General features: G+C 40.7%; 1 protein-coding gene across 1 annotated transcript in view; it reads right to left on the reverse strand.

Annotated features, from left to right (window-relative positions):
- The window catches only part of FRMPD4 (FERM and PDZ domain containing 4), a gene marked incomplete at its 5' end in the record, with an annotated part of 307,675 nt that overhangs the window by 79,966 nt on the left and 202,798 nt on the right, over positions 1 to 24,911 (reverse strand). The window contains 2 exons of the mRNA XM_083362678.1: positions 9,634 to 9,736; positions 10,395 to 10,555. Coding sequence (XP_083218804.1) covers positions 9,634 to 9,736; positions 10,395 to 10,555 — 264 coding nt within the window. The remainder of the gene's footprint in view (positions 1 to 9,633; positions 9,737 to 10,394; positions 10,556 to 24,911) is intronic.

Genomic DNA, 24,911 nt, shown 5'->3' on the forward strand with positions numbered 1-24,911 from the left:
CAGGGAGAGGTGAAATTTGATTTGGGTCAGAGGGGATAGATAGAAATGAAATAGGAATGGGTTCTGACAGTCCCTCTCACAGTTACTGTTTTTAAGCCAGGTCTTGCCCATTCTGTATTTGTACATTTGTTTTTTCCTGCCTAATGTAAAAGTTTGCTTTTCTCCACACTGAAACTCATTTTGTTGGATAGGGCCCATTGTTCAAGTTTGTCAAGATCTTTTAGGAGCCTGAGTTTGTCTTCTGGGGTGTTGGCTACTCCTGACAGTTTGGTGTCATCTGCAAATTTGATGAGTTTTCCTTCAATTCTCTCGTCTAATTCATTTATGAAGATACTGAAAGTACTGGGCCTAAGACGGAACCTTGTCATATCCCACTGCTTACTTCTCTCCATGTGGATGTAGTGCCGTTGAGAATTACTTGTTGAGTACAGTTTGCCACCCAGCTACAGATCCATCTGGTGGTGATGTTGACTACTCTATTCCACCTTTTTCTAGCTTACCAAGGAGTAGGTTGTGGTCTACCTTATCAAATGCCTTATTGAAGTCTAAGTATACTATGTCCACAGTATTTTTCTGGTCTATTAGTTTAGTCACTTTATCGAAGAATGAAATAAGATTGGTTTGGCATGATCTGTTTATGACAAACCAGTGCTGGCTATTAGTTATAACTTTGTTTGCTTCATATTTTTTGCAGATCTGTTTTTGATCATCTTTTCCAGGATCTTCCCAGGTATTGATATTAGACCGATTGGTCTGTAGTTTCCTGGGTCTGTTTTATCCCCCCCCTTTCTTGAAGATGGGAACCACATCAGCCCTTTTCCAATCCTCAGGTATTTCCCTGGTGCTCCAGTATTTTTGAAAGATATGGTGCAATGGTTCTGAGATTACATCTGCCAGCTCCTTCAGAACTCTGGGATGTAATCTGTTGGGTCCTGGTGATTTATATTTGTCAAGGTTGGATAGGTGTTTTCTTACCATTTTCTTGCTTATTTTAATTTTCGTCTTTTGCAGTGGTTTTTTGTTATGTTGGGCTATAGTTTCTTTTTGTGTGAAGACTGATGCAAAGTATGAGTTAAGCAGTTCTGCTTTCTCCCTGTTATTCCCTTGCCATCTTTTCTCTTTAGTGGGCCTACAGTTTCCTTGACTTTTTTCTTGTTGTTGTTGAAAGAAACTTTTTTTTTATTATCCTTGATCTTTGTTCGTTTGCTTTCCCAACTTCATCTTTGCATGTTCTGGCTGTCTGCTGATAATCGGCCTTAGTTATGTTCCTGTCTTTCCATTTTTTGTATTTGTCCTTTTTGTCTTTCAGTTTGCCAGGGAGATCTTTGTGTAGCCATGCTGATTTCTTCCTGAGTTTCTTGTTTTTCTTTTTCAGTGGTATTGTGGTGGAGTGGACTTTTATTATCCCATTTTTCAGAGTTTCCCATGCTTTTTGGGTAGTTTTCCCCTTTAGGATTTTCATTCATGGGATCTTTCCTAGGTTCTCTTTGAGTTTGTTAAAATCAGCTCTTTTGAAGTTTAAGACCCTGGTTGGATATTTTGTTGCTAGTGTTTGCATTATATTAAATTCCAGTATGGCGTGGTCACTTTCACCCAAGGTTCCGGCAACTTTAACTCTCTCTATCACTTTTTCTCTATTAGTTATTACTTTAACAGATGCAATCTATTTTGAACATAGAACCACTTATTTAGATAGAAATGTTCTATTAAAATACCAAAGATATACATATGTAGCTCTATTAATACTGTCAGATTACAGAATACAGTTGTTCAAGTGTTTGCTGCAAAACCCCAAACGTATTTATCATATTAACTATGAAATACTCAAAAGTGTATTTATCTGACAAGTTTAATTTTCCATGTTAATATAAATGAATAGTGTAAATAGTATAAATTCAGCTACTTTAAAAATGATATATGATTATATCCAGATATTTTTAACCAGTAAATTGGATATATGACAACCCAGTGGGAAACAGACAGCAGTAAAACTACAATTTACAAGTGTTTCATATTATCACGTGATTCAAGAAACGTGTGGATACATGCATTTTTATCTGCCACATAACTTTTTCAAAGCCAATATTTGTTTTATTTCACTGATGGGATATTTTTCTTTTATAAATTGGGGAAAGGTTAGTTGTCACTTGACTGTGTTGAACTTTATTTTCGGTTGGCAATCCTAATTTCCAATGCAATTAATTGTCTACTTCTGAGAGTTATTGCCTGGCTGAGTGAAAAGGAATTAATTTGCATACTATGCTATTCAGTTGCAAAAACAAATCACCATGCCTGCAGAATGAATGTGAAATTTGAAACAATTATTAATGAATATTTAATTATCAATGAATAATTAATTAATTAATGATTACATACGCATCCAGCTCTTTGGGGGTGGAGTGGGGCATTTTTATTTTTGCCTAGTTTTGCCCTTAAAAAATAAAGAACTATTTGAACTGCTAGAAGGAAGTGAGGAAAACAACCATTGCAAGAGACTTGTCAGAACTCATTCCTATTTCATTTCTATCTATCTGGGTTCTGCCATACTCCCAAGGGGAAGGGGGATGTGCCCGTGGGTTTATTGTCTCTGCTTCCTCTATCTGCTATAATGTAACCTTTTGCTTTCCTTTATTGCCTGTGTCCTCTATCTGCTACAATGTAACATTTTGCTTCCTGCATTATATCTATCTCTGAACTTTATCTCCCTAAACTGTCAGCTAAAACAAGGGAGGAAATAAGGAATGTAACCTCCATGCCTGGTTTATTTCTACACATTCAGAAGAAGATGTGAAGAGCCGCCGACCATCGCTGTGTGAACTGGAAATGGGCTGATGTTATCTCCCCTTTTCCCACGATGGACCTAACACCTGGGAATTGGCCATCCCACGCTGGCCGGGCGGACTCTGGGGTGGAGTCTTGCTTGGGGATACCGTTCTGTGCAGGAAATCTCAGATCCTGTCTATTATGCCTAATATCAACTACTCTTAATAAAAGTTCTTGTTGGAAGAAATCGCTTCCAAGAGTTCTGCTTTCTTAAGATGTGGGATTGAAGTGGGTCCTCACAAGACTCTTCTGTTTTACCGTTTTTCTCTTGTCATTTTTCAGAGTTTTCATCCTCCTTTCATGCTTAACAACCTTCCTGCAACACCAGAAGCTGTGCATCATTGCCATTCGCCTGCCACCCCCCCAAGAGGCCCCAAAGCCCCTCTTTCCCTTCCTTTGAAAAAAACAAATACCCCCCCCCCCTTGAATCCTCCCATTCCTCCCTTATGAATTAAAACAAAAGAAAACCAAGATTTTTCTTTTGTGGTCTTTACGTATTTAAACTGCTAGAAGGAAAGGTAAAGGAAATATAAAAAACCCTTAGTGTTCTTTATTGTTGTTGCTCCTTGTTGTTGTAGTTGTTGTTCCCCTCTCCTGGGAAAGAGAGGGGCTGTGGGGGGCGTGGCAGGTGAATGGCGATGGCTTGCAGCTTCTGACGATGCGAGTGTATGTGTTGGGGGCACAATCTTTTTAAAAGAACAAAATAAGGCAAAAAATACTCTACCCCCAAAGAGCTGGATGCGGATGTAATCATTTTTTCTTGTTTAGATTCCCCCCTCTGCCTTGCTTCCCCACTTCTCCTCTCTCAGGTGCTAGTTGAGAAAATTTCCACTTTAAAAATGAAAAATATTTAAACTGTTAGAAGGAAGTGGGGAAGAAACCCATCATGAAAGACCTTTCTGTTTTAACCTTTTTCCCCTTGTCAGTTTTTGGAATTTTAATTCTCCTTTCGTGAGAGGGTAGCATTTGGGGGTGGGGGGTGAAGCTGCCCTCTTTCCCCTGAAGCCACCAGCCGAGCAAGATGCCCACCTGCCTGCACTCTTCCCCGTCCAAGGTTTTAGTTCTCATGAGCATTTATGTTTGTAGCGGGGAGCTGTTTGGTTTTTATTTCCCTCCCACACATGTCTGGTTTGTGGTTGCAGCAGGTTTTGGTCACTTCTTTCATGCTAGGAAGTACATTTGTTTTGTGGGGGATCCCCACTCTGGTTGCTGAGCTTGCTTAAACCCTCTTCCTCCTTCTCCTTGCTGGAAGCCTCCCTTTATCTACAACAGTGGGGCAGAAGACCTCTACCGGGTTGGGGATGATGGGAATCTGCCCTCTGCGGAGTAGGGGTAGGGTTACTATGCTCCCTGTCAGTCAGATTTGATTTCCTTTTCTCACCCCCCCACCCTCCCTCCCGTGCTTGTAGCTGCCTCTGAGACCCTCATTCTTGGGAGTTAGCACTGCCGTCATCTCTTCCTCCTGAGACCCTCATGCTAGGTAACTGTTGCCATACAAAAGCTGTTTTAAGGTTAGGGACTCTTTGGGGATAACCATCTAGCACCCTGACATGCCCCCCCTTCAATGCCAGAAGCTGTGCCCCCCACAGCCCCTGCAATCACCTATCGGCGATCACACGCTGCCCCCACACCACCATGACTTCTGCCTACCATGATTGGCTGGTGGCTATTTGTCCTGGGACAAAGTTTGCCTTGACAAAAGGCCATGGGCAGAGGGCCATGGGCCCATTGGCCAGGGAAAATGGCTGGGAGAGAGCTAGCAGAGGAGGAAAGATGGCTGTAAATGGGCTGAGGTGGGAGGCTCAAGGTGAAAGAGGCATGGCCAAAGGTCCATGCCTAAACGTCCCATTCCATTCACTGGAGACAATGCAGGGACTTAAACTAATACAGATTTTGACGAATCATCTGTTAATCTTCTATAGGTGTAGGGCTATATCTATATATCTATCTATATATCTAATCTATATATCTATAGCTATATCTATATTGAGAGAGAGAAGAAGGAAGGAAGGAAGGAAGGAAGGAAGGAAGGAAGGAAGGAAGGAAGGAAGGAAGGAAGGAAAGAAGGAAGGAAGGACTCTAAATGCAACCCTCAAAAAGAAATTACTACTTATGAAGGTAAATCTGGAAAAAATCAGGCCAGGGTGGGCAGATGAGATAATGAGAAAGGTTACTCTTTCTTCTTTGTAACATTGTGCATATGCACAGCCAGTGAACAGATACTATTGTTTATATTTATTTCACTTATTATTTTAAAAGTTATTATGAATTATTTATTCAATGGATATGTATGGCATGAAGAATTAGAAAAGAACATATTTCTCTTTCATGGTTAGTTTAATGATTTTCCACAGCAAATCTAAATCCTGAAATTTCAAAATTGAAACAGAAATTTTTAGAAAAGGATGGATTTTATGCATGATACATAAGCTTGATTTCCAAGTGTGAGCATATTTTTTATTTTTTATTATTTTAATCCCATTTATATCCCGCCCTTCTCCGAAGACTCAGGGCGGCTTACAATCTAAGCACAAATCAATGTGCTTAGCAATATAAAGACCAGACAGAGTGAGAAAAACTGACAGTCAGGCAGACAGGGTTAATTTCCCGTAACAGCAGGGTGAATTATTTTATCATGCTCTAGCAAGCTGTAGTATTGGATTTGTTTTAATTATTAAGAAATAAAAACTTTAAACTAGCACTGAATGTTCTCCTGAGAATTTGGCATCACTTACACTATCCATTTACAACTGCCTGACTAAATTGGTACTAGAGAAATACAAGAAGAATTAATCTCGAAAATTTACATTACATCTGATTAAAGGGTCTAACCCCTTCATGGATTACTGCCTTGTCGTGGCGAAGGGGCTTGCATAATTCAATGAAGCTATGAGCTATGCTGTGCAGGGCCACCCAAGACGGACAGGTCATAGCCGAGAGTTCTGACAAAACGTGATCCACTGGAGAAGGAAATGGCAAACCACTCCAGTATCTTTGCCATAAAAACCCTATGGACAGTACCAAAAGGCAAAAAGACATAACGCTGGAAGATGAGCCCCTCAGGTCGGAAGGCGTCCAATATGCTACTGGGGAAGAGCAGAGGGCTAGTACTAGTAGCGCCAGAAAGAATGAAGCGACTGGGCCAAAGCCGAAAGGACGCTCAGCTGTGGATGTGTCTGGTGGTGAAAGGAAAGTCCGATGCTGTAAAGATTTTTTTCTCCATAGGAACCTGGAATGTAAGATCCATGAATCAAGGCAAGCTGGACGTGGTCAAACAAGAGATGACAAGACTGAACATCGACATCTTAGAAATCACTGAACTAAAATGGACAGGAATGGGTGAATTTAATTCAGATGATCATCAGGTATACTACTGTGGGCAAGAATCCCTCAGAAGAAAAGAGTAGGAAAAGCAATACTGGGATACAATCCTCAAAATGACAGAATGATCTCAGTTCGAATCCAAGGCAAACCATTCAATATCACAGTAGTCCAAGTCTATGCCTCAACCACTGGTGCTGAAGAGGATGAAACTGACCGGTTCTATGAAGCCCTACAGCACCTTATAGAACTAACACCCAAAAATGATGTCCTTATCATCATGGGGGATTGGAATGCTAAAGTAGGAAGCCAAAAGATAACTGGAATAACAGGCTAGTTTGGCCTTGGAGTACAAAATGAAGCAGGGCACAGGCTGATAGAATTTTGTCAAGAGAATACGATGGTCATAGCAAACACTCTTTTCCAACAACCCAAGAGACGGCTCTACACATGGACATCACCAGATGGTCAACACAGAAATCAGATTGACTATATGCTCTGCAGCCAAAGATGGAGAAGCTCTATACAGTCAGTAAAAACAAGACCAGGAGCTGACTGTGGCTCAGACCATGAGCTTCTTGTTGCAAAGTTTAGGCTTAAACTGAAGAAAGTAGGGAAAAGCACTAGGCCACTCAGGTATGAATTAAATCATATCCCTGTTGAATATACAGTAGAGGTGACAAATAGATTTAAGGAATTAGATCTGATAGACAGAGTGCCTGAAGAACTATGGACAGAGGTTCGCGACATTGTACAAGAGGTAGCAACCAAAACCATCCCAAAGAAAAAGAAATGCAAGAAAGCAAAATGGCTGTCTGAGGAAGCTTTGCAAGTAGCTGAGGAAAGGAGGGAAGCGAAAGGCAAGAGAGAAAAACATAGATATGCCCAATTGAATGCAGAATTCCAGAGAATAGCTAGAAGAGATAAGAATGCCTTCTTAAATGAACAGTGCAAAGAAATAGAAGAAAACAATAGAATAGGGAGACCAGAGATCTTTTCAAGAAAATTGGAGAGATGAAGGGAATGTTTAATGCAAAAATGGGCATGATAAAGGACCAAAATGGCAGGGACCTAACAGAGGCAGAAGAGATGGCAAGAAGAGGTGGCAAAATTACACAGAAGAACTATACAAGAATGAGCTTAACGTCCCTGATAACCACGATGAGGTGGTCACTGACCTCGAGCTAGACATCCTAGAATGTAATGTGAAGTGGGCCTTAGAAAAGCTGAGCAACAACAAAGCTAGTGGAGGTGACAGTATTCCAGCTGAGCTATTCAAAATCTTAAAAGACAATGCAATAAAAGTGCTACACTCAATTTGCCAGCAAATTTGGAAAACTCAACAGTGGCCACAGGATTGGAAAAGATCAGTTTACATTCCAATTCCAAAGAAAGGCAGTGCCAAAGAATGTTCAAACTATCGCACCATTGCACTCATTTCTCATGCTAGTAAAGTCATACTTAAAATCCTACAAGCTAGACTCCAGCAGTATGTGGATCGAGAACTACCAGAAGTACAGGCAGGATTTCGAAGAGGCAGAGGAACTAGAGATCAAATTGCCAACATACGCTGGATCATGGAGAAAGCTAGGGAGTTCCAGAAAAACATCTACTTCTGCTTCATTGACTATGCTAAAGCCTTTGATTGTGTGGATCATAACAAACTGTGGCAAGTTCTTAAAGAGATGGGAGTACCAGACCATCTTATTTGTCTCTTGAGAAACCTATATGCGGGTCAAGAAGCAACAGTGAGAACTGGACATGGAACCACTGATTGGTTCAAAATTGGGAAAGGAGTCCGGCAAGGCTGTATACTGTCGCCTTGCCTATTTAACTTTTATGCAGAGCACATCATGAGAAAGGCAGGACTAGATGAATCAAAAGTTGGAATTAAGATTGCCGGAAGAAATATCAACAACCTAAGATACGCAGATGATACCACTCTAATGGCAGAAAGTGAAGAAGAAATAAAGAGCCTCTTGATGTGAGTGAAGAAGGAGAGTGCAAAACTTGGGTTGAAACTTAACATTAAGAAAACCAAGATCATGGCATCCAGCCCTCTCAATTCCTGGCAAATAGATGGGGAAGAAATGGAGGTAGTGACAGATTTTATTTCCCTGGGCTTCAAGATCACTGCAGATGGGGACTGTAGCCAAGAAATTAAAAGATGCTTGCTGCTGGGGAGGAAAGCCATGGCAAATCTAGACAGCACACTAAAAAGCAGAGACATCACCCTGTCAACAAAAGTGCGTATAGTCAAGGCTATGGTCTTCCCAGTTGCAATGTATGGCAGTGAAAGTTGGACCATAAGAAAGGCTGAGTGCCAAAGAATTGAGGCCTTTGAACTATGGTGCTGGAGAAGACTCCTGCGAGTCCCTTGGACTGCAAGGCGATCAAACCAGTCAGTCCTAGAGGAGATCAATCCTGACTGCTCTTTAGAAGGCCAGATCCTGAAGCTAAAACTCAAATACTTTGGCCACCTAATGAGAAGGAAGGACTCACTGGAGAAGAGCCTAATGCTGGGAAAGATTGAGGGCAATAGAAGAAGGGGATGACAGAGAATGAGATGGCTGGATGGAGTCACTGAAGCAGTAGGCGTGAGCTTAAATGGACTCCAGAAGATGGTAGAGGACAGGAAGGCCTGGAGGAATGTTGTCCATAGGGTCGCGATGGGTCGGACATGATTTCACAGCTAACAACAACAAAAAGAGTCTAAGCAAATGGAGTTTCTTGAGGAAGCTGCAATGATATCGGGACTCACTGTACCAAAGATCAAGATATAAACTAGTATATACTGTATTTTACTGTAGCAAAAGAAGAACCTGATATAGGAAAGAATTCTGATTCCTGAGAATATTTTATTTTTATTTAATAAACTGAATATTTCCAGTTATAGAAATGGATGCAGGTGAAAGTGAAAAGTCATAATGAATAATAATAGTAATAATGATGATGATGATGATGATGAATCCTATGATCTACAAAACACATATTTATTTCCATTTCCTTATAGCTATGCATTCTACTAGGATATACACTCATTTTATTTACTCTCAATTGCTATGATGCCCTTATTCTCACAGTCTTTTCAAAGATAATCCTGATATAGGAGCCCATATAACCAGTTCTCAGTTTCCCCTGTCAGATTTTTCACTAGTAATTTGTTCAAGCTGACATCTGACATCATCTACTAAGCTATATAAAATTTCTACCTGCCACAGTGGCTATAGGAAAAAGAAGAAATACATATTCAAATTGTGGATAACAATATTTCTTGCTTCCATTCACTGTTACAAAAACATTTTTGGCACTTTAGCTTGCCTAAAACTGCTCTTAAACTTAAGCACATTTCTTTTCAACCAGCCCTAAATAACACCACAATGTAATAATCGGCCATCCAATTTTATATTGGATTCAGGTAACAAAGGCAATGAAATAAATAAATAAGAAATAAATAAATAGATAAAATAAGAAAAAGGCAACCACTACCTGACAAGGTCAATGACTCTCTCCCTTGGGGCAGTGTTAACTGCCTCATCATTAATCATTATGATTTGGTCTCCTGATATAAGTTTTCCTTCTGAAGGACCACCTGGAAATACAAGCACAGATTATATTTTATTGTATATTTTATTTGTTATGCAGATACTGTAATGCTGAAAATGCTAGGGATATTTTCCCATAGTGACACATGAATGTGCTATGCATTTTTCAGCAAGTTTATAATATCAAATTAAAAATCAAATGGAACCAACATTGTTTATGGCTTTATTTGTGGTTTTGCTCTTCAGTCTTTAGAAGCATTCATTGGAATATGTGGATAAGCAGTCAAAGAGGCCCTCAATAATGCAACAATCCAAGAAAAAACTAGTTGGAACCCTTGTGGAAAGGTTCTGGAAGAAGTCATTTGAAGAATTTTGACTACAGAAGTTATCTTATATTGTTGCCTCTTTTGTATAGCAAAATAGTATACAATAGTATAGTTTTAAAATAGTATACTATACTATAGCAAAATAGATAAAATAATGAATGTCAACCTTCTCTAGTCTGATGTCTTCTAAATGTATTTTGATAGAGTTTCCAGGCACTGTTCTCAAAGGCTTTGGGGAATTTGGGGAATTCTAGTCCCAACACATCTAGAGAATACAAGGCTGGAACATACTAACTGATGGAAATCTATCAGCAGAAGACCTGTGATAAGTAAGAACCAATATAATGATTAGATTGTTAGCCAAACACAGAAATCATACCTGGTGTTACTGAGCGCACAACAACAGGTTTTTCACTGCCAGCCACAAAACCAAATCCCAAAATAGGGTCCCTTTTCATTTCTACTTTCCGAGGTGCTGGAAGTATAATTTGGCAACTGTCTATTCGGGGATCATCAAAAGGAGCAGTCTGAATCATGTGACTAAGGGAAAAGAAGAGAGACATTTTAAAATCTAGGTAAGCTAGAAACATAAGTTGCTAGTTGACTTTGAAAAGGATATTAAGCAGTAAGAATGTATTTTTATAATTAAAACTGTAGCCCTCAGCATACAATAGCAACTGAAAATGATTTGTGACTATTTTTTGCACTTATGACCTTTGCAGCATCCCTATGGTTACATGATCAAAAATTGGATGCTTGGCAACTGGCATGTATTTATAATGGTTGCAGTGTCCCAGGGTCATATGATCACCTTTTGTGATCTTCTGACAAGCAAAGTCAATGGGGAAGCCATATTCACTTAACAACTGTGTTTCTAACAGAACAACTGCAATGATTCATTTAACAACAATGGCAAGAAAAGTCGTAAAATGAGGCAAAATTCACAACTGTCTTGTTTAGCAATGGAAATTTTGGGCTCAGTTGTGGTCATAAATCAAGGATTACCTGTATGCAGTTGCAAATTCACTAAGACACATTTATTTCATTAGAATTCATACAAAAGAACTTCATAAAGCATTGAATTAAAAATTCTATAGATTTTTAAAAGAATTAATCAGTGTCTGAGAAAGACAATAGTTTAGGTATAGTGGACAAGTAGTCTGCCAAATGGGAAGTTGATGTAATGTTGTTGAATAAAATCTGAGTTGGTTAAGAGAGTCTATGAAAGGCAGAAGTAGCCATAAATGTGCTTGCTGCTCTTACTACTCAAGCCACAGATGAAGATTGCTCTGTGTTGGGGAAGCTTTGCACCATCTCTGTCAACCTGCTGATTGACTTGTGCATGGTTCATTGCTATACAGGTAGTCCTTGACTTACAACAGTTCATTTAATGATTGTTCAAAGTTACAACAAACTGAAAAAAGTGACTTATGACTGTTTTTCACATTTACGACTGTTGTCACATCCACACAGTCATATTAAAATTTGGATGCTTGGCCACTGGTTCATATGATTGCATATTCTCGGGTCACGTGATCCCCTTTTACGACCTCTGACAAGTAAGCCAGATTTACTTAAGAAGTATATTACTAATTTAACAACTGCAGTGAGTCACATAACAACTGTAGCAAGAAAAGTCATAAAATTCATTTAACAAATATCTCATGAGCAACAGGAATTTTGGGCTCAATTGTGGTCATAACTTGAGGACTACCTGTACTGCGTCAGGTGCTAGACTTATATATGGATATATTATTACTTATGTAAAAATTGTCACTGCACGTTTTTTTTGTTCGTCAAAAAAGTTTTTCTAACTGTACATTTCCCCTGCTTTTTCCACCTGTGGTGGTAACTTATCTGGTAACCATAGTGAATCCCATATGACCAGTTATGTTATGGTTTCAGACTGTTTAGTGCTCATGTCTAGAAAAAGTTTCTCACAGTTATTGTTTATTGTCTTTCACTTTGCTGTTACTGTCTGTTACGTTAGGATGTAGTCAGCTAGCTCTCTTTATAATATATATTTAGTTTTTATATTTTTGTAATTAAAAGGTATTTAGTAAGATTATGCGTCATGTTTTATTTCCTTCCTTCATGCACATCATGCATCCTCTGAAGCACGATCCTTCGCCCTCTACTAAGGTGATTTATACCTTAACATTTGGTATTGAGGATGGTTTGATTTATGTTTTTAGAGATGCATGTTTCTGCGGCTGTTATCAGTTAGTTAGTGCTAGTGAGGCAGCGGTGATTAACTGCTGAAACATGTCAGGAAGGAAGCCAAGGATGAAAAGGGAGGCTAGGAGCCTGTCTGTGGGGCATCTCCCTTCAACTTTACAAACTCCGATGGCTTCAGCCACACGCCTTGGAGAAGATGCACCTGCTCCTGTCGACGATGCAAGGTCAGTCACTCCTTTTTCTACTTTTCCAAGCTCCCTGGCAGCTGCTCTTGAAAATGTTCACACTCCAGGGGCTCAAGATGAATTTCAAGGGCTTGGAGCGAAACCTAAAGTTCAGCCGAAGAAAATTCCTTCTGCTCCTTCAAGCCCCAAGCAAACTATGCGAGATAGGGCTATGCAAGGCTACTGTGAACAAATTGGGGTTTTTGAAAAGCATTTGCAGCAGGCAAAGGAATATGTGTCAATGGTTCAGCAATATGAGAGGAGTTATGAACAAGAACCAGCCATATTGCCACACCCACAAGAAGAAGCCATATTGCTTCCTTCTTTCCCCAAAGCCAAAGTCACGCCCATCATTGAGTGTCATGCCAGACAAATGGGAACCGGAGGCTCCTATGTCACATGATTATGGGCTGTCCCAAAGGACATACAGAGCCACAGTGATGCCTGAAGCAAATGTTATAGCACCATCTACTGGTGAAGCTGAATTAAGACATGAATTGGAGCTCTCACTCTCGCAATTGTCATGCAGGAATCTTTGCTCAGAGATATAAGATTTCTGCCGTTATCTGAGGCTCCAGCCTCTGATGGTGCTAGGATTCCTGTTACTATTGCTTCTCCTGTTAATATTGCTTCTATGCAAGTCCCTCTACCTGGCAGAGCACAGCCATATTTAGCCCACACACAATTGCCACCGGGTTCTTATATGCGAAGGCCAGTGTCATCTGCAGGTTATGCACCAGCCCCAGCGCCTCCTGCTGGCCAGGGTGGAATAGCAGCTCAAAGACAGTCATAGCCAGCACCAATACTACCGGCAGCTTCAATGTAATTGCCACATGTCCAGGCACAGGCACAGACACCACTGGTGCCCCTGCAGGTTATGGTCAGATTGCACAACCTGCACAGCCAGTACCTCAATTGTATATTCCTCATCAAACACCTTCTATTGTACCACTGGCTGGTGACTCAAAATTAAAGAAGTCAGGACAGAATTACAGGGCATGGGTCAGTGAGGTTGGACTTTTGCTACGCAGAGAAGGTGCTCACATGATGGTGTTTAATCCTCCTGCCCAGCCATGGACTCCTGACATATGGGACTTGGATAATAGAGCATGCACAACATTATTGATGTCAATGGACACTGAATTACAGCTCACGTTTTCACAAGATGCAACTGCCCAACAAATTTGGACTCAGTTAGAGACATGTTATTGGCCTACATCAATGTTGTGATTCAGGGTCAGCCTGTGGGTTCGGCAGTTGGGTCGGACGACTCAGAGAAGGAGGAGGGGGGTGTTGAAGAGCTTGCTGATGATGGCCTTGAGGCTCCGCAGAGCCCTCAGCCAGGCCCCTCCCACCTGGTCATGACGGAGACCCAGCTGTGTGAGCCTGACAGTGTGGATGAAGATGACCCACAGCTGGCCCTGTTCAAGGACGCCCGACGCAGGAGGCAGTCAATCAGGAGTAAACAGAGGAAGGCAATGGGGCACCTCGGAAGGAGGCAGAGAGAAGCCACGCCCTGAACTGTATAAAAGGGGAATGCGTGGGAGGGCTGGTTTGCTGAAGGCAACCGCTTGATTAGTTCCTGTTTCATAGCTCCTGTTTCATGGTTGGTGTCTTGTTTTGCTGTTTTATGTTAATAAATTTGGCAGGCTTAATTCCAGCCTCTTGCCGTTTGTAAAGGGGTTGTCCCTGCCTTTTCTGCAGGGCCGGTAGCAGGCTGGTACAGAACAATCAATTGAGTCTACATGTTTACTTTTGTCTGAGTTCCATGGTTCCAGATTAAAACCTGGTGAACATATTGGAGCACATTTGACTAAAATGAAAGGTATTAGAAAAGAACTGGGTGAAAAAGGCTATCCTATTGATGATTTTCAAATGATCAGCATTATCATCAATTCTTTGAATCATGAGTTGAAAGACGCTATTTCCAAGATCAATCAAGTGCCTATTGCTCAACGCACCATGGATCATGTATGCAGAATTTTAACTGAAGAAGAGGCACTTATGCAAGCCGCGCCACATTTAAGGGAACCACCAGCGTCAAGAGCTCCAGCAAGGCGTACCTTCCGTGGAAGGACCTACGTTTCAAGGATGCCAAGATGCTACATCTGCAATCGTGTGGGACATGCCACCCAGGATTGTCCCCAACGAGTTCCAGCGCCCGTCACATACCAGCCCAGAGGAACAGATTCCAGAGGAGGCAGAGGTAGAGGCGGACAACAAGGTCGTGGTCGTGGTTCCAGGCGTGATCCACAAGCTCCCCTTGTCACATTGGTTGTGACCAATGATCCACAGTCTTAACCAGAGTACAACAGACGACTTCTTTGTACTTTGGACAGCGGAGCAGCATTACATGTTACCTACAGAAAAGAGCTTTACACAGAGATGCACGAGCCTGAACCTGAACTTCGTGAACTTTACTCTTTTTCAAGTCATCCTGTTCAGGTCATGGGAAAAGGAACTGTTTATATTGAAGAGCTCGGTGCTCTCATTCCAGATGTTTACTACGTTCCGTCTGCCAGTAGTAATTTGCTTAGTCAGAGTCATTTGTCTAGGTTTTCTCATTTTCAGGTCCATCATCTTGAAAAAGCAAGTTATATAGTTAAAGATGGAGATATTGTTGCTGAAACCATGGTGATTGGTGGTGTTTATTACATAAAACCAAAGTCTAAGCAGCAAGAGCAGGCAAGTATACACGTTCCAAAAAGCACAGGCCCAGAGAGAGACGTCCCAGAGAGAGATCCTGTTGCTACTCCAAAGGTTCCTAAAGATAATAAAAATACAAAAAAGACACAGGTTGCTCATGACAAGCCTGGGGTTCCTAATAAAAATGCTAATGTTGAGAATTCACTAACAGGTAAACTTTTGCATTCCAGGTGTATCCATAAGTGGCATAGAAGATTGGGTCATGCCAGTTTCCGTGTTCTGAAGAAGATGCCAGAGTTCGCAAGAGGTTTGGATCTAAAGGGGTGTAAGGTGTTCTTGGACTGTGCTGTCTGCAAGAAAGCCAAATCCAGAGCAGCAGCAATTCCAAAACGCGCTACACGTCTGTCAACACGCATTTTTAATTTGGTACACACTGACATAGTGGGTCCTTTACACTTGGTGGTAAAAGATATTTATTGACGATCATTGATAATTATTCTAGATATGGATATGTATATCCTATGAAAGAAAAATCTGAGACCTTTCAGATCTTTAAAGACTTCGCTAGTCTTGTCTACACCCAATTCGAGGTCAACATTGCCAGAATCCAGAGTGATCGCGGTGCTGAGTTCATGTCTCAGCGTTTCCAGGACTGGATGCGTGAGAATGGGATAGTACGTCAGACAACTGCTCCTTATACTCCAGCTGAAAATGGAGTGGCAGAACGCAGAAATGGGGTTTTGCAAACCATGATGCATTGCCTTCTTGAAGATGCCAACCTTGGTCTTCCATACTGGGGTGAAGCTATCAAATATGCTAACCATATCATCAACCGTACTTGGAGTAGTGTGATAAATCAGACCCCTTATTTCATGTTGTATGGACCTGATCTCTCACATCTCCATATTTTTGGTTCATATGCTATGGTGAATATTCTCTTAGCCCAAAGAAAGAAAGGGGGTCCTGCAGCAAAAAGGATGAGATTTATGGGTATTGACGATAATTCAAAATGGAGTAAATACATTGACTCTCATCATGTTATTGTGGTTTCACAATCTGCTATTTTTGAGGAAGATGCTGACTGGTCCAGGATTCATTCTAACGATCCTGGAGTTTATTTTCCTAGAGATGATGTTGCTGACGCCACACAACCTGATGATCAAGATTCACAGGATAATGTTCCTTCCACGAGTTCTTCTCAACCTACTTTTCCATCTTTGCAAGCTGCCGATGCTGCCGCTGGCGACAATGATGAAGACGAGGACAACACTGAAGAAGAATGGACCGTTGTTCCAAGACGTTCCAAGAGGTCCACAAAGGGAATCCCTCCAAAATGTTATTCGTGGCAAGTAACAAAAACACCTGTACCTTTGATTTGTAATGTTACACTTCCACCTGAGAAGTTCACACAGATCAAACATCTTCCTGAATCAGAGCAAGATAAATGGTTTGAGGCAATGCAGGCTGAAATGGACAGTCTAAAGAAACATCAAGTGTTTACACCTGCAAGCCCTCCAGCAAACAAGAAAGTTATTGGTACTCGATGGGTCTACAGGATCAAAAAGAAGCCAAATGGTGAGTCGTTGTACAAGGCCAGACTTATAGCCCAGGGCTTCGCTCAACGTTATCCTGAGGACTATACAAATACATACTCACCCACAGTGTGGACTGAAAGTGTGAAAATCGCATTAGCCACTGCAACTATCCTTGGCCTGGAAGTTTTCCAGTTCGACGTTGAAACGGCTTATCTACATGCTGATCTTGATGAAGAAATTTATGTCAAAGGTCCTCCAGGTTTTCGACAGCAAGAAGGGGATACCTGGTTTCTACACAAAAGTCTTTATGGTCTGAAACAGTCTGGTTTCATGTGGTACTTATGTCTTTCTGACAAACTAAATTCAATGGGCTTTATTAAGTCTGAAACAGATGAATGCGTGTTTACTAAAAGATCCGGTAATAGGTATGAGATAATCCTTGTTTATGTCAATGATATTGTTTATATTGGTCCAAATAAGCAGATGAGTGAGGTTTTTGCTAAAGCTTTACAAAAGTTTTTCACATTGAAGTCTTTAGGATGTATTAACACTTATTTAGGTGTTCAAATTGTCAAAACTCAGAAGGGGTTTAGTCTCAAACAAGAAGGTAAGATTACATCACTGCAACATGGAGGACGCTAAGCCTGTGAGTATACCCATGCAAACCGATTTTCACATTTTGGCACATGAACCAAGTCCTGAGTTCCAAGATCAAACACTATATCGCTCAGTCATTGGGTCGCTGTTGTATATTAGTAGTTGGACTAGACCCAACATTGCACTTAGTGTTAATCTTTTATCACAACATGTAGGTAAGGCAAAACAGTTTCATTGGACATGTGTTAAGAAGTTATTGAGGTATCTAAAACACACCAAAGACATGTTGTTGTTGTTGGAACCAACACATACTGATTATGCAGAGTTATGTTGTTATGCAGATTCAGATTGGGCGAGTGATAAGAAGTCACGGAAAAGTACTTCAGGTTACATGATGTTCTTAAATGGATGTCCTGTTTACTGGCATGTGCGTAAACAGAATTTTGTTTCTTGTTCCTCTGCAGAAGCTGAGTATGCTTGTGTGTCTGATGCATGCAATTCTTTAACCTGGTTTGATGCTTTAGTCACAGATATCTGGACACATCCGATTCGACCGATCACTGTGATGGAAGATAATGAATCTGTGGTTTATATTTCTGAAACATGTTTTACAGGTTCAAGGTCCAGACACATTGACATCCGATATCAGAACATAAGACAACTGGTTAAACAAGGTTTTGTGACATTACAGTATGTGCCTACACGTGATCAAATTGCTGATATGCTGAACAAACCACTTCCTACAGCCCAGCATGAGTATCTGCGTGAGAAGATGTGCCTTACTTGAGTCTTCACTTTGCTGACGAAAGAAGGGGAATGTCACTGCACGTTGTTTTTTTTGTTCGTCAGAAAAGTTCATTTCTAACTGTACATTTCCCCTGCTTTTTCCACCTGTGGTGATAACTTATCCGGTAACCATAGTGAATCCCATATTTATTTATTTTATTATTACATTTATATACCGCCCTTTCCCAAAGGACTCAGGGCGGTTTACAGGGTAATTAAAAACCAAGATACAAAAGTTAAAAACAAGTTTAAAAAAATTATATTTGTCCCTGTATAAATAAAACCCCAGTTAAAATAAGATTAATCCTCAGCCTGGGCCAGAGAGCTCGAAGAGCCAGGTCTTCAGGTCCCGGCGGAATAAACGGAGGTATGACCATATGGCCAGTTATGTTATGGTTTCAGACTGTTTAGTGCGCATGTCTAGAAAAAGTTTCTCAGTTATTTTTTATTGTCTTTCACTTTGCTGTTACTGTCTGTTACGTTAGGATGTAGTCAGCTAGCTCTCTTTATAATATATATTTAGTTTTTATATTTTTGTAATTAAAAGGTATTTAGTAAGATTATGCGTCGTGTTTTATTTCCTTCCTTCATGCACATCATGCATCCTCTGAAGCATGATCCTTCGCCCTCTACTAAGGTGATTTATACCTTAACAAAAATCCCCTGTAGAGTTTCCCTGTAGACAGCAATGACATGATCAGCATATTGAGGTCATGTGGTTTTTAAGTTACTTGGTTTACCTATTCAACAATATAGCTAATAAGCCATTCTGGGGGATTTTCAGGGCAACTGCTCTACAGAGCTGACATGGCTCTGTATTAACTAATGGATATATTGGTCCACAGATCATTTTTTAAAATAGGATTTTATAGCACAGTGACTTTTATATACAATACATTCTTTAAAGATACTACTTTTATAGAATTTTAAGTTTTGCAAAGTTTTAATTTAGATATTATAGGTCTTCCATTGTAATATAGCTTTTTAATATCTCAGTTTGCATTCAAGACATTTAAGAGCTTCAAAACTTGTTGTTGCACTGGGCCCCTGAATTCCTTAAATAGCCCTGAAAATAGATTCTGGGATATTTGGGATATATCTTACATTGCTTCAAAATAATGAGGCAACTTTGTATACTATCAAGAAATAGTGGATCTCCAAATTCTATTTAATTTCTGTTTGAGAAATGAATTGTTATAATTCAGATGTGTGCACCCTCTCCCCCTTTTTCTCTCTCTGAATTAAAATTACATAGACTTTAATTCTAAGTATTATTATCCCCCCCCAGTATCACCATAAAGGTAAAGGTAAAGGTTCCCCCGCACATGCGTGCTAGTCATTTACAACTCTAGGGGCTGGTGCTCATCTCCGTTTCAAAGCCGAAGAGCCAGCGCTTGTCCAAGGATGTCTCCGTGGTCATGTGGCCAGCATGACTAGACGCCAAAGGTGCACGGAATGCTGTTACCTTCCCACCGTAGTGGTCCCTATTTTTCTACTTGCATTTTTTACATGCTTTCGAACTGCTAGGTTGGCAGAAGCTGGGACGAGTAACAGGCACTCACTCTGTTACGGGGCACTTGGGATTCAACCCGCCAAACTGCCAACCTTCTGATCGACAGGCTTAGCGTCCTAACCCACTGAGCCAACATGTCCCTAACAGTATCATCATAAGCGGTATTTATTTGTTTATTTGTTTATACTTGTAGATTTGTTTCTATTTTCCTGTCCCTTTGTATGTGAACATATACATGCTATAGCCTTTGGCATGTTTGTGCATGATAATCTTAATTTTTTTAAAATTACATTTCTGCCATATGCTCATCCAGATGGCTCCTACTTATATGGCACTATAAAATGATGTTACATTAGAGGATTTAATTATTGATGGAGAACTTGTAGACAAATAGAATTTATATTTAGTTGTAAAATAAGCCATAATTACACACACACACACACACACACACTTATACACACCTTTGTGAGGAAAGGGTTCTTTTTACTTGATGTGACCAAATAAAAGAGCACAGTTCTATCCATTAATATTGCTTTTTCCTACTCTGGAGAGCTCTATCTATGGATTGTTTGATTGATTTGTATCCTGTATCTTCTTCAGAAGCTCAAGATAGTTGTTATACATAGCACTGCCTTCTCTCCTGGCCCACCAGAGGAACCTTGCCATTCCTCTTGGGCCAAGTGGGGAACCCTAGACAGTGGTGCGGGCTGCCCAGAACCCTGGATGGTGGGTGCCCATCCCAGTCCTCAAGCTCTGAGTGCGCCAGGACCCCTTGACCTGGCCTGGCACTGTGGGGTGCCCAAGCATAGAGCAGCTCCAGAGCCTGGCTTAGGCAGAGCAGAAAGGGAAGTCCTGGCTGCCTCTTGGGGACGGGGGGCTCCCTGCCCTGTTTGCTGGGGACGTTGGGGTGTAGCAGCGAGTGAGAGGTCCCATGTGTGTGGCGGAGCTGGAGGACGAAGTTGGATGGCAATTGCCAAGCGGGCAAGGGCCGCAGCGTTGTGGTGACAGTGACTGACTAGGCTACCTTGCTGCAGCCCTACCGTCCATCTTTGCTTGCCTGCACCTGCCATGGCTGGGATGGGGCAGGCAGCTGCCTGGCCACCCAACACATCCAGCAGGCTGGATCACATGCCCCTCCCCATGCCTCTGCCTCACCTGCCCCTTGGAGGGCCAGCTCGGTGGCCACAGTGCTCAGACCCATGGTCCGTCTCTGCTTGCCTGTGCCTGCCACAGCTGGGACTCGGTGGCCAGTTGGCTAGTGCATCCAGCAGGCTGGATCGTGTGCCCCCCCCCCCACCCCCATGCCTCTGCCTCCACCTGTCACTTGGATGGCTGACCCAGCAGCCATGGTGCTTGGTCCCACCTGCACTGTGTGGGCTGCAGAACCCCAGGGTGCACCGACCGATGGGGTACCAAGGGGCATTTTGCGGCTGCTGCTAGGCACTGCCAGCCCCTGCGCACTTGCTGCCTCCCAAGGGGTAGGTGGCTGGGCCTGGCCAGCAGGAGCCTGTCTCTCACTGAGGCAGCCGGATCTGGCCCACAGGCCTTGAATTTGACATATCTGCCCTATAGTATTTCAGACAAATGGTCCTCCAACCTCTTCTTAAACACCTCTTAGTGTTGGAATATCCAAAAGTTTTGGAGACAAGTTGTTCCACTGATTAATTGTCCTAACTATCAGGAAACTGATGAGCTGTTTATCAAATTTGCCCCTGGCCAATGCTTAGAATGAGAGAAAATGATTGCAAAGGACTAAAAGAATAGGCTGAAAAGAACAAGATGCCATTTACCAAGGAAAATGCAAGGGGGAAAGAAAGAAAATATTTAGAACATAACTACTGCATGGAGAATCCATGGTTTGAAAGATGCACTTTGAGAAGGACTTGGGTGAGGTTACTGACTACAAGTTCCCCTGAGACAGCAGTATGAGGCAGTTGCTAAAAGCAGAGGTCCCCAACCCCTGATCCATGGACTGGTACCGGGCTGCGGCATGCCAGAAATGGGGCCATGCAAACAAGGGAAGCCCCATCTGTGGGATGCAGGCTGCACATAAAACCATGCTGCCTCTGGTCCACAGAAAAACCTCTCCCCACAGAACCGGTCCCTGGTGCCTAAAAGGTTGGGGGCCTCTGTCTAAAAGGACTAACACTATTCTGGGCTGCACTATAAAAGAAAATATTAACAGAATATTGACAGGTTAAAAGAAGGCAATGTAGATGGTACAAGAGACATGAGAACATGCTGTATTACAGGGGTTCCCAATCGGGGGTGCTTGCACCCCCTGGGGGTATGAGACAATATTCCAGGGGGTGCAAAAAATTGGGTTTTCAAAATTATAGTCTATGTGCATAATTCGTTGCCATTATTTCAAATTTTTGTAAAGCGTGTGAGAATATATCAGAAGAGTTCTTGGTGTGCGGAGTATAGAAAAGCTTAGGAGCCACTGCTCTATTAAGACAGCCAATGGAACTTGGGCTATTCAATCAGAAACTAAAAAAGATAAAGGAAAGGCATGGTATTAGTGATTAGGTGTACAAAAGGATATTCAAATGTTCAGAAATTATTTCCCACTACCCCAAAACTAGGATCAGAAATGATGGACATAAATTGCAGTTGTCTAAATTTTTTTAAATGTAAGGGAAATTTCCTAAATGTATGAACAATATCCTCCTTTGAGATCTGCATGATCTGCATATCTTTAAACCTTAGCTCCTCACCAACAGGTCTTGGGTTAGATGGTCAGATGGGCTTCAGGAGTTTGGCAGGTGTTGGGGTTTTTTGCTTCGTGAGTATTCCGGATTTTTACTGTCTTTTGCTGTTTTAATTTTGTAAAGCCACCCTGAGTTTTCTGAAATGGGATGGCTGTAAGTTCAAGAAAGCAAAAAAATGGTACAGTTCAGCTTTTAAAAATTTGGAATAGATTGGTTCCATGGCCAAAGTGAACCCAGCTGTGCACATTCTGTGCTAGTGTTTTTGTTTTAAATTATTTGAGGGCAATAGCCATACCGCCATTTTCCTTTATTTGCAAAAATTTAAGGGTGGCCAATGCAGTCCTTTGAATACTTGCTATAATAGAGGAGGCATGATATGTCCTACTACAAGAAGTATGAAAAACCACCCAATTTCTCTTTTGGCTTTAGAGGGTAAAAATCTATACTTCTAGTTTACAAAGCCATTTATGCAGAAGTTAAATAATAATGGGGTAGAGATGTAGTCCTCCTTTTTGTTTATATAGAGAGCATTAAATGACTGTGAAGGTTATATCTGACCTTCAGCTTTGTATCTTCATGAAGAATACAAAATGTATGCAAATGAACATAGCCATGCATGTAAAAATAGCTTGCTGGACTTTGCATAAATGGCTACATAGATATTGCAAAAATATCATGACATTCTTAAGGCCAAAGCTGGTTTTTAAAATTTCAACTATATACATTTAGTATTCATATAATTATAATGGGGTATTGCATTTCAATACAATGAATTGGGTCTAGTCTGAATCATACCAAGAGAATATGCAGAGAAATAAATGGATTAACATGTCATTGGCTTGGATGAATTTTTGTTCTGTCATTTTCCTTCTTTTTTTCTTAAATTTATGTCTCACTGCAGCCTAAATTGTCACATACCGTATTTTCCGGCGTATAAGACGACCCATGAGGTGATTTTCATGGGTTAAAAAGTCGTCTTATATGCCGGAAAATACGGTATTATACGCATTAGCAAAGCAATCACATATTAGCAAGGTGTAGATGTAAATCCCCACTGGTTCCATGATACATATCAAAATCTAATTGATGCAAGTTTGCATTCATATTTAGGGTCTTGTCACCTTATTTTTTCTTTTAAACAAAATTTATGTATTTTGCAATTGTACAGATGAACAAGAAATACAAAATGAGGCACTGTGGTATTTTACTTGGAAATGGATTAGCATGCTATCACTTTATGTTCACAGATCTATGACTCACACAAGTGAATTCATATAACATCAAAATCAGGAGTGTCTTATGAAATCCAAACATCTAAATATACATATTTTTCCCAGTCACCTGAATAGGCTACAGGGAACTGGGGTGTTATGTACATTCAGTTGATGCTCCCAAGCTGCTTCTATTCTGTTTGTCTTCCAAACTCTTTCTTCCCTAATCCTTCAGGCCATTTCAACAGTGCCAATGTAATCCTCAGTAAAACAAGAGTTGTGCTTAATTTGCTTTTTAAATCATGATGCAAATGCTTCTGCCTCCTGCTTGGGGCTCAGAGGAACGACGCCAAAAGAAAAGCAAAAGGAAGAATAATTAATCCTTTCTTTCAGTATAAAAGAGTTTCAGAAATGTTTTGATTAGACTGTTGGAAGCACAAAGTTAAAAGAGCATTTATGATTCATAGCAGGCAGCTTCTCTGCAGTAAAATTAGCCATTCATCCCCATTCTTTTGTATATAAAGGAGAAAACAGGTTATAGCTGAACTATGCCTTTACTGTCTGTTTAAATAATTTGGAATAGTGGATTACACTGAGAACACACACAATAGCAAAGCATTATCCACAACTACTTTGTTTTAACAATAAAATGAATATATTCCTTTATAAAAGTGATAAAAGAGGAAGGAAATAATTTATGGTTGTGTTTATGGCTACATTTTTGGGATTTCATTGTTTATAACTGAAATCAAGACAGGCAGCAGTATCTTTAAAACTAAGATTTAAAATTTAAATCTAAGCAAGCAACCTATTTTATAATGTCATCTATTAAGGATGCTGAACACAATTCTTTTTAAGTTATTTTAGCATTCCACCGAACAATAATTTGATACTCTTAGCATTCATTGCTCTTTTATTTTTGATTTCTTAGCCAATTGCTTGTACTTCTTTTGTTGGAAGAACCTCATATTTTCTAGAGTGCTACAATTTTTGGTATTAGTTTAATATAGATTGTTCTGGTGTTCTGAGAGAAAAGCATTCTCAATAGGCATCTGTGGTTTTGGCCAAGCTGAATCACTTTGGACCATGGGTGGTCAATTTTAGTTTGGTTATGTCTGATTGGAAGTTAAAATCCAAAGTTTATCATTTTAAGTAAACCATGTCTGAAGGCAGAGGTTGTTAAGGCTGCCTTTAAACTTTGGACATAGGAACAGTCAAGATCCGAACAGTGAAAACGGATGCTCAACTAGAAGAATTGCTGATTGAACTCAACAATTTATATTGGGATATCACTGGATTATGTGAAACATGATGAAAAGGTGAAAATTTAGTTGAACCTGATAGGAATGGGCATTCACTCTACACTAGAGGTACTGAAGATGGATGATGTGGTAGAGTTGGTTTTCTCATCAACCAAAAGCTGAAAGATTCTGTAGTAAAGTTTAAACTGAACAAACAATACAAGTGTCATGGTTCTGACAGATAGAGATGAATA

This window comes from Vipera ursinii, assembly GCF_947247035.1.
Source record: "Vipera ursinii genome assembly, chromosome: 4".
NCBI classification, from domain to species: Eukaryota; Metazoa; Chordata; class Lepidosauria; order Squamata; family Viperidae; genus Vipera; species Vipera ursinii.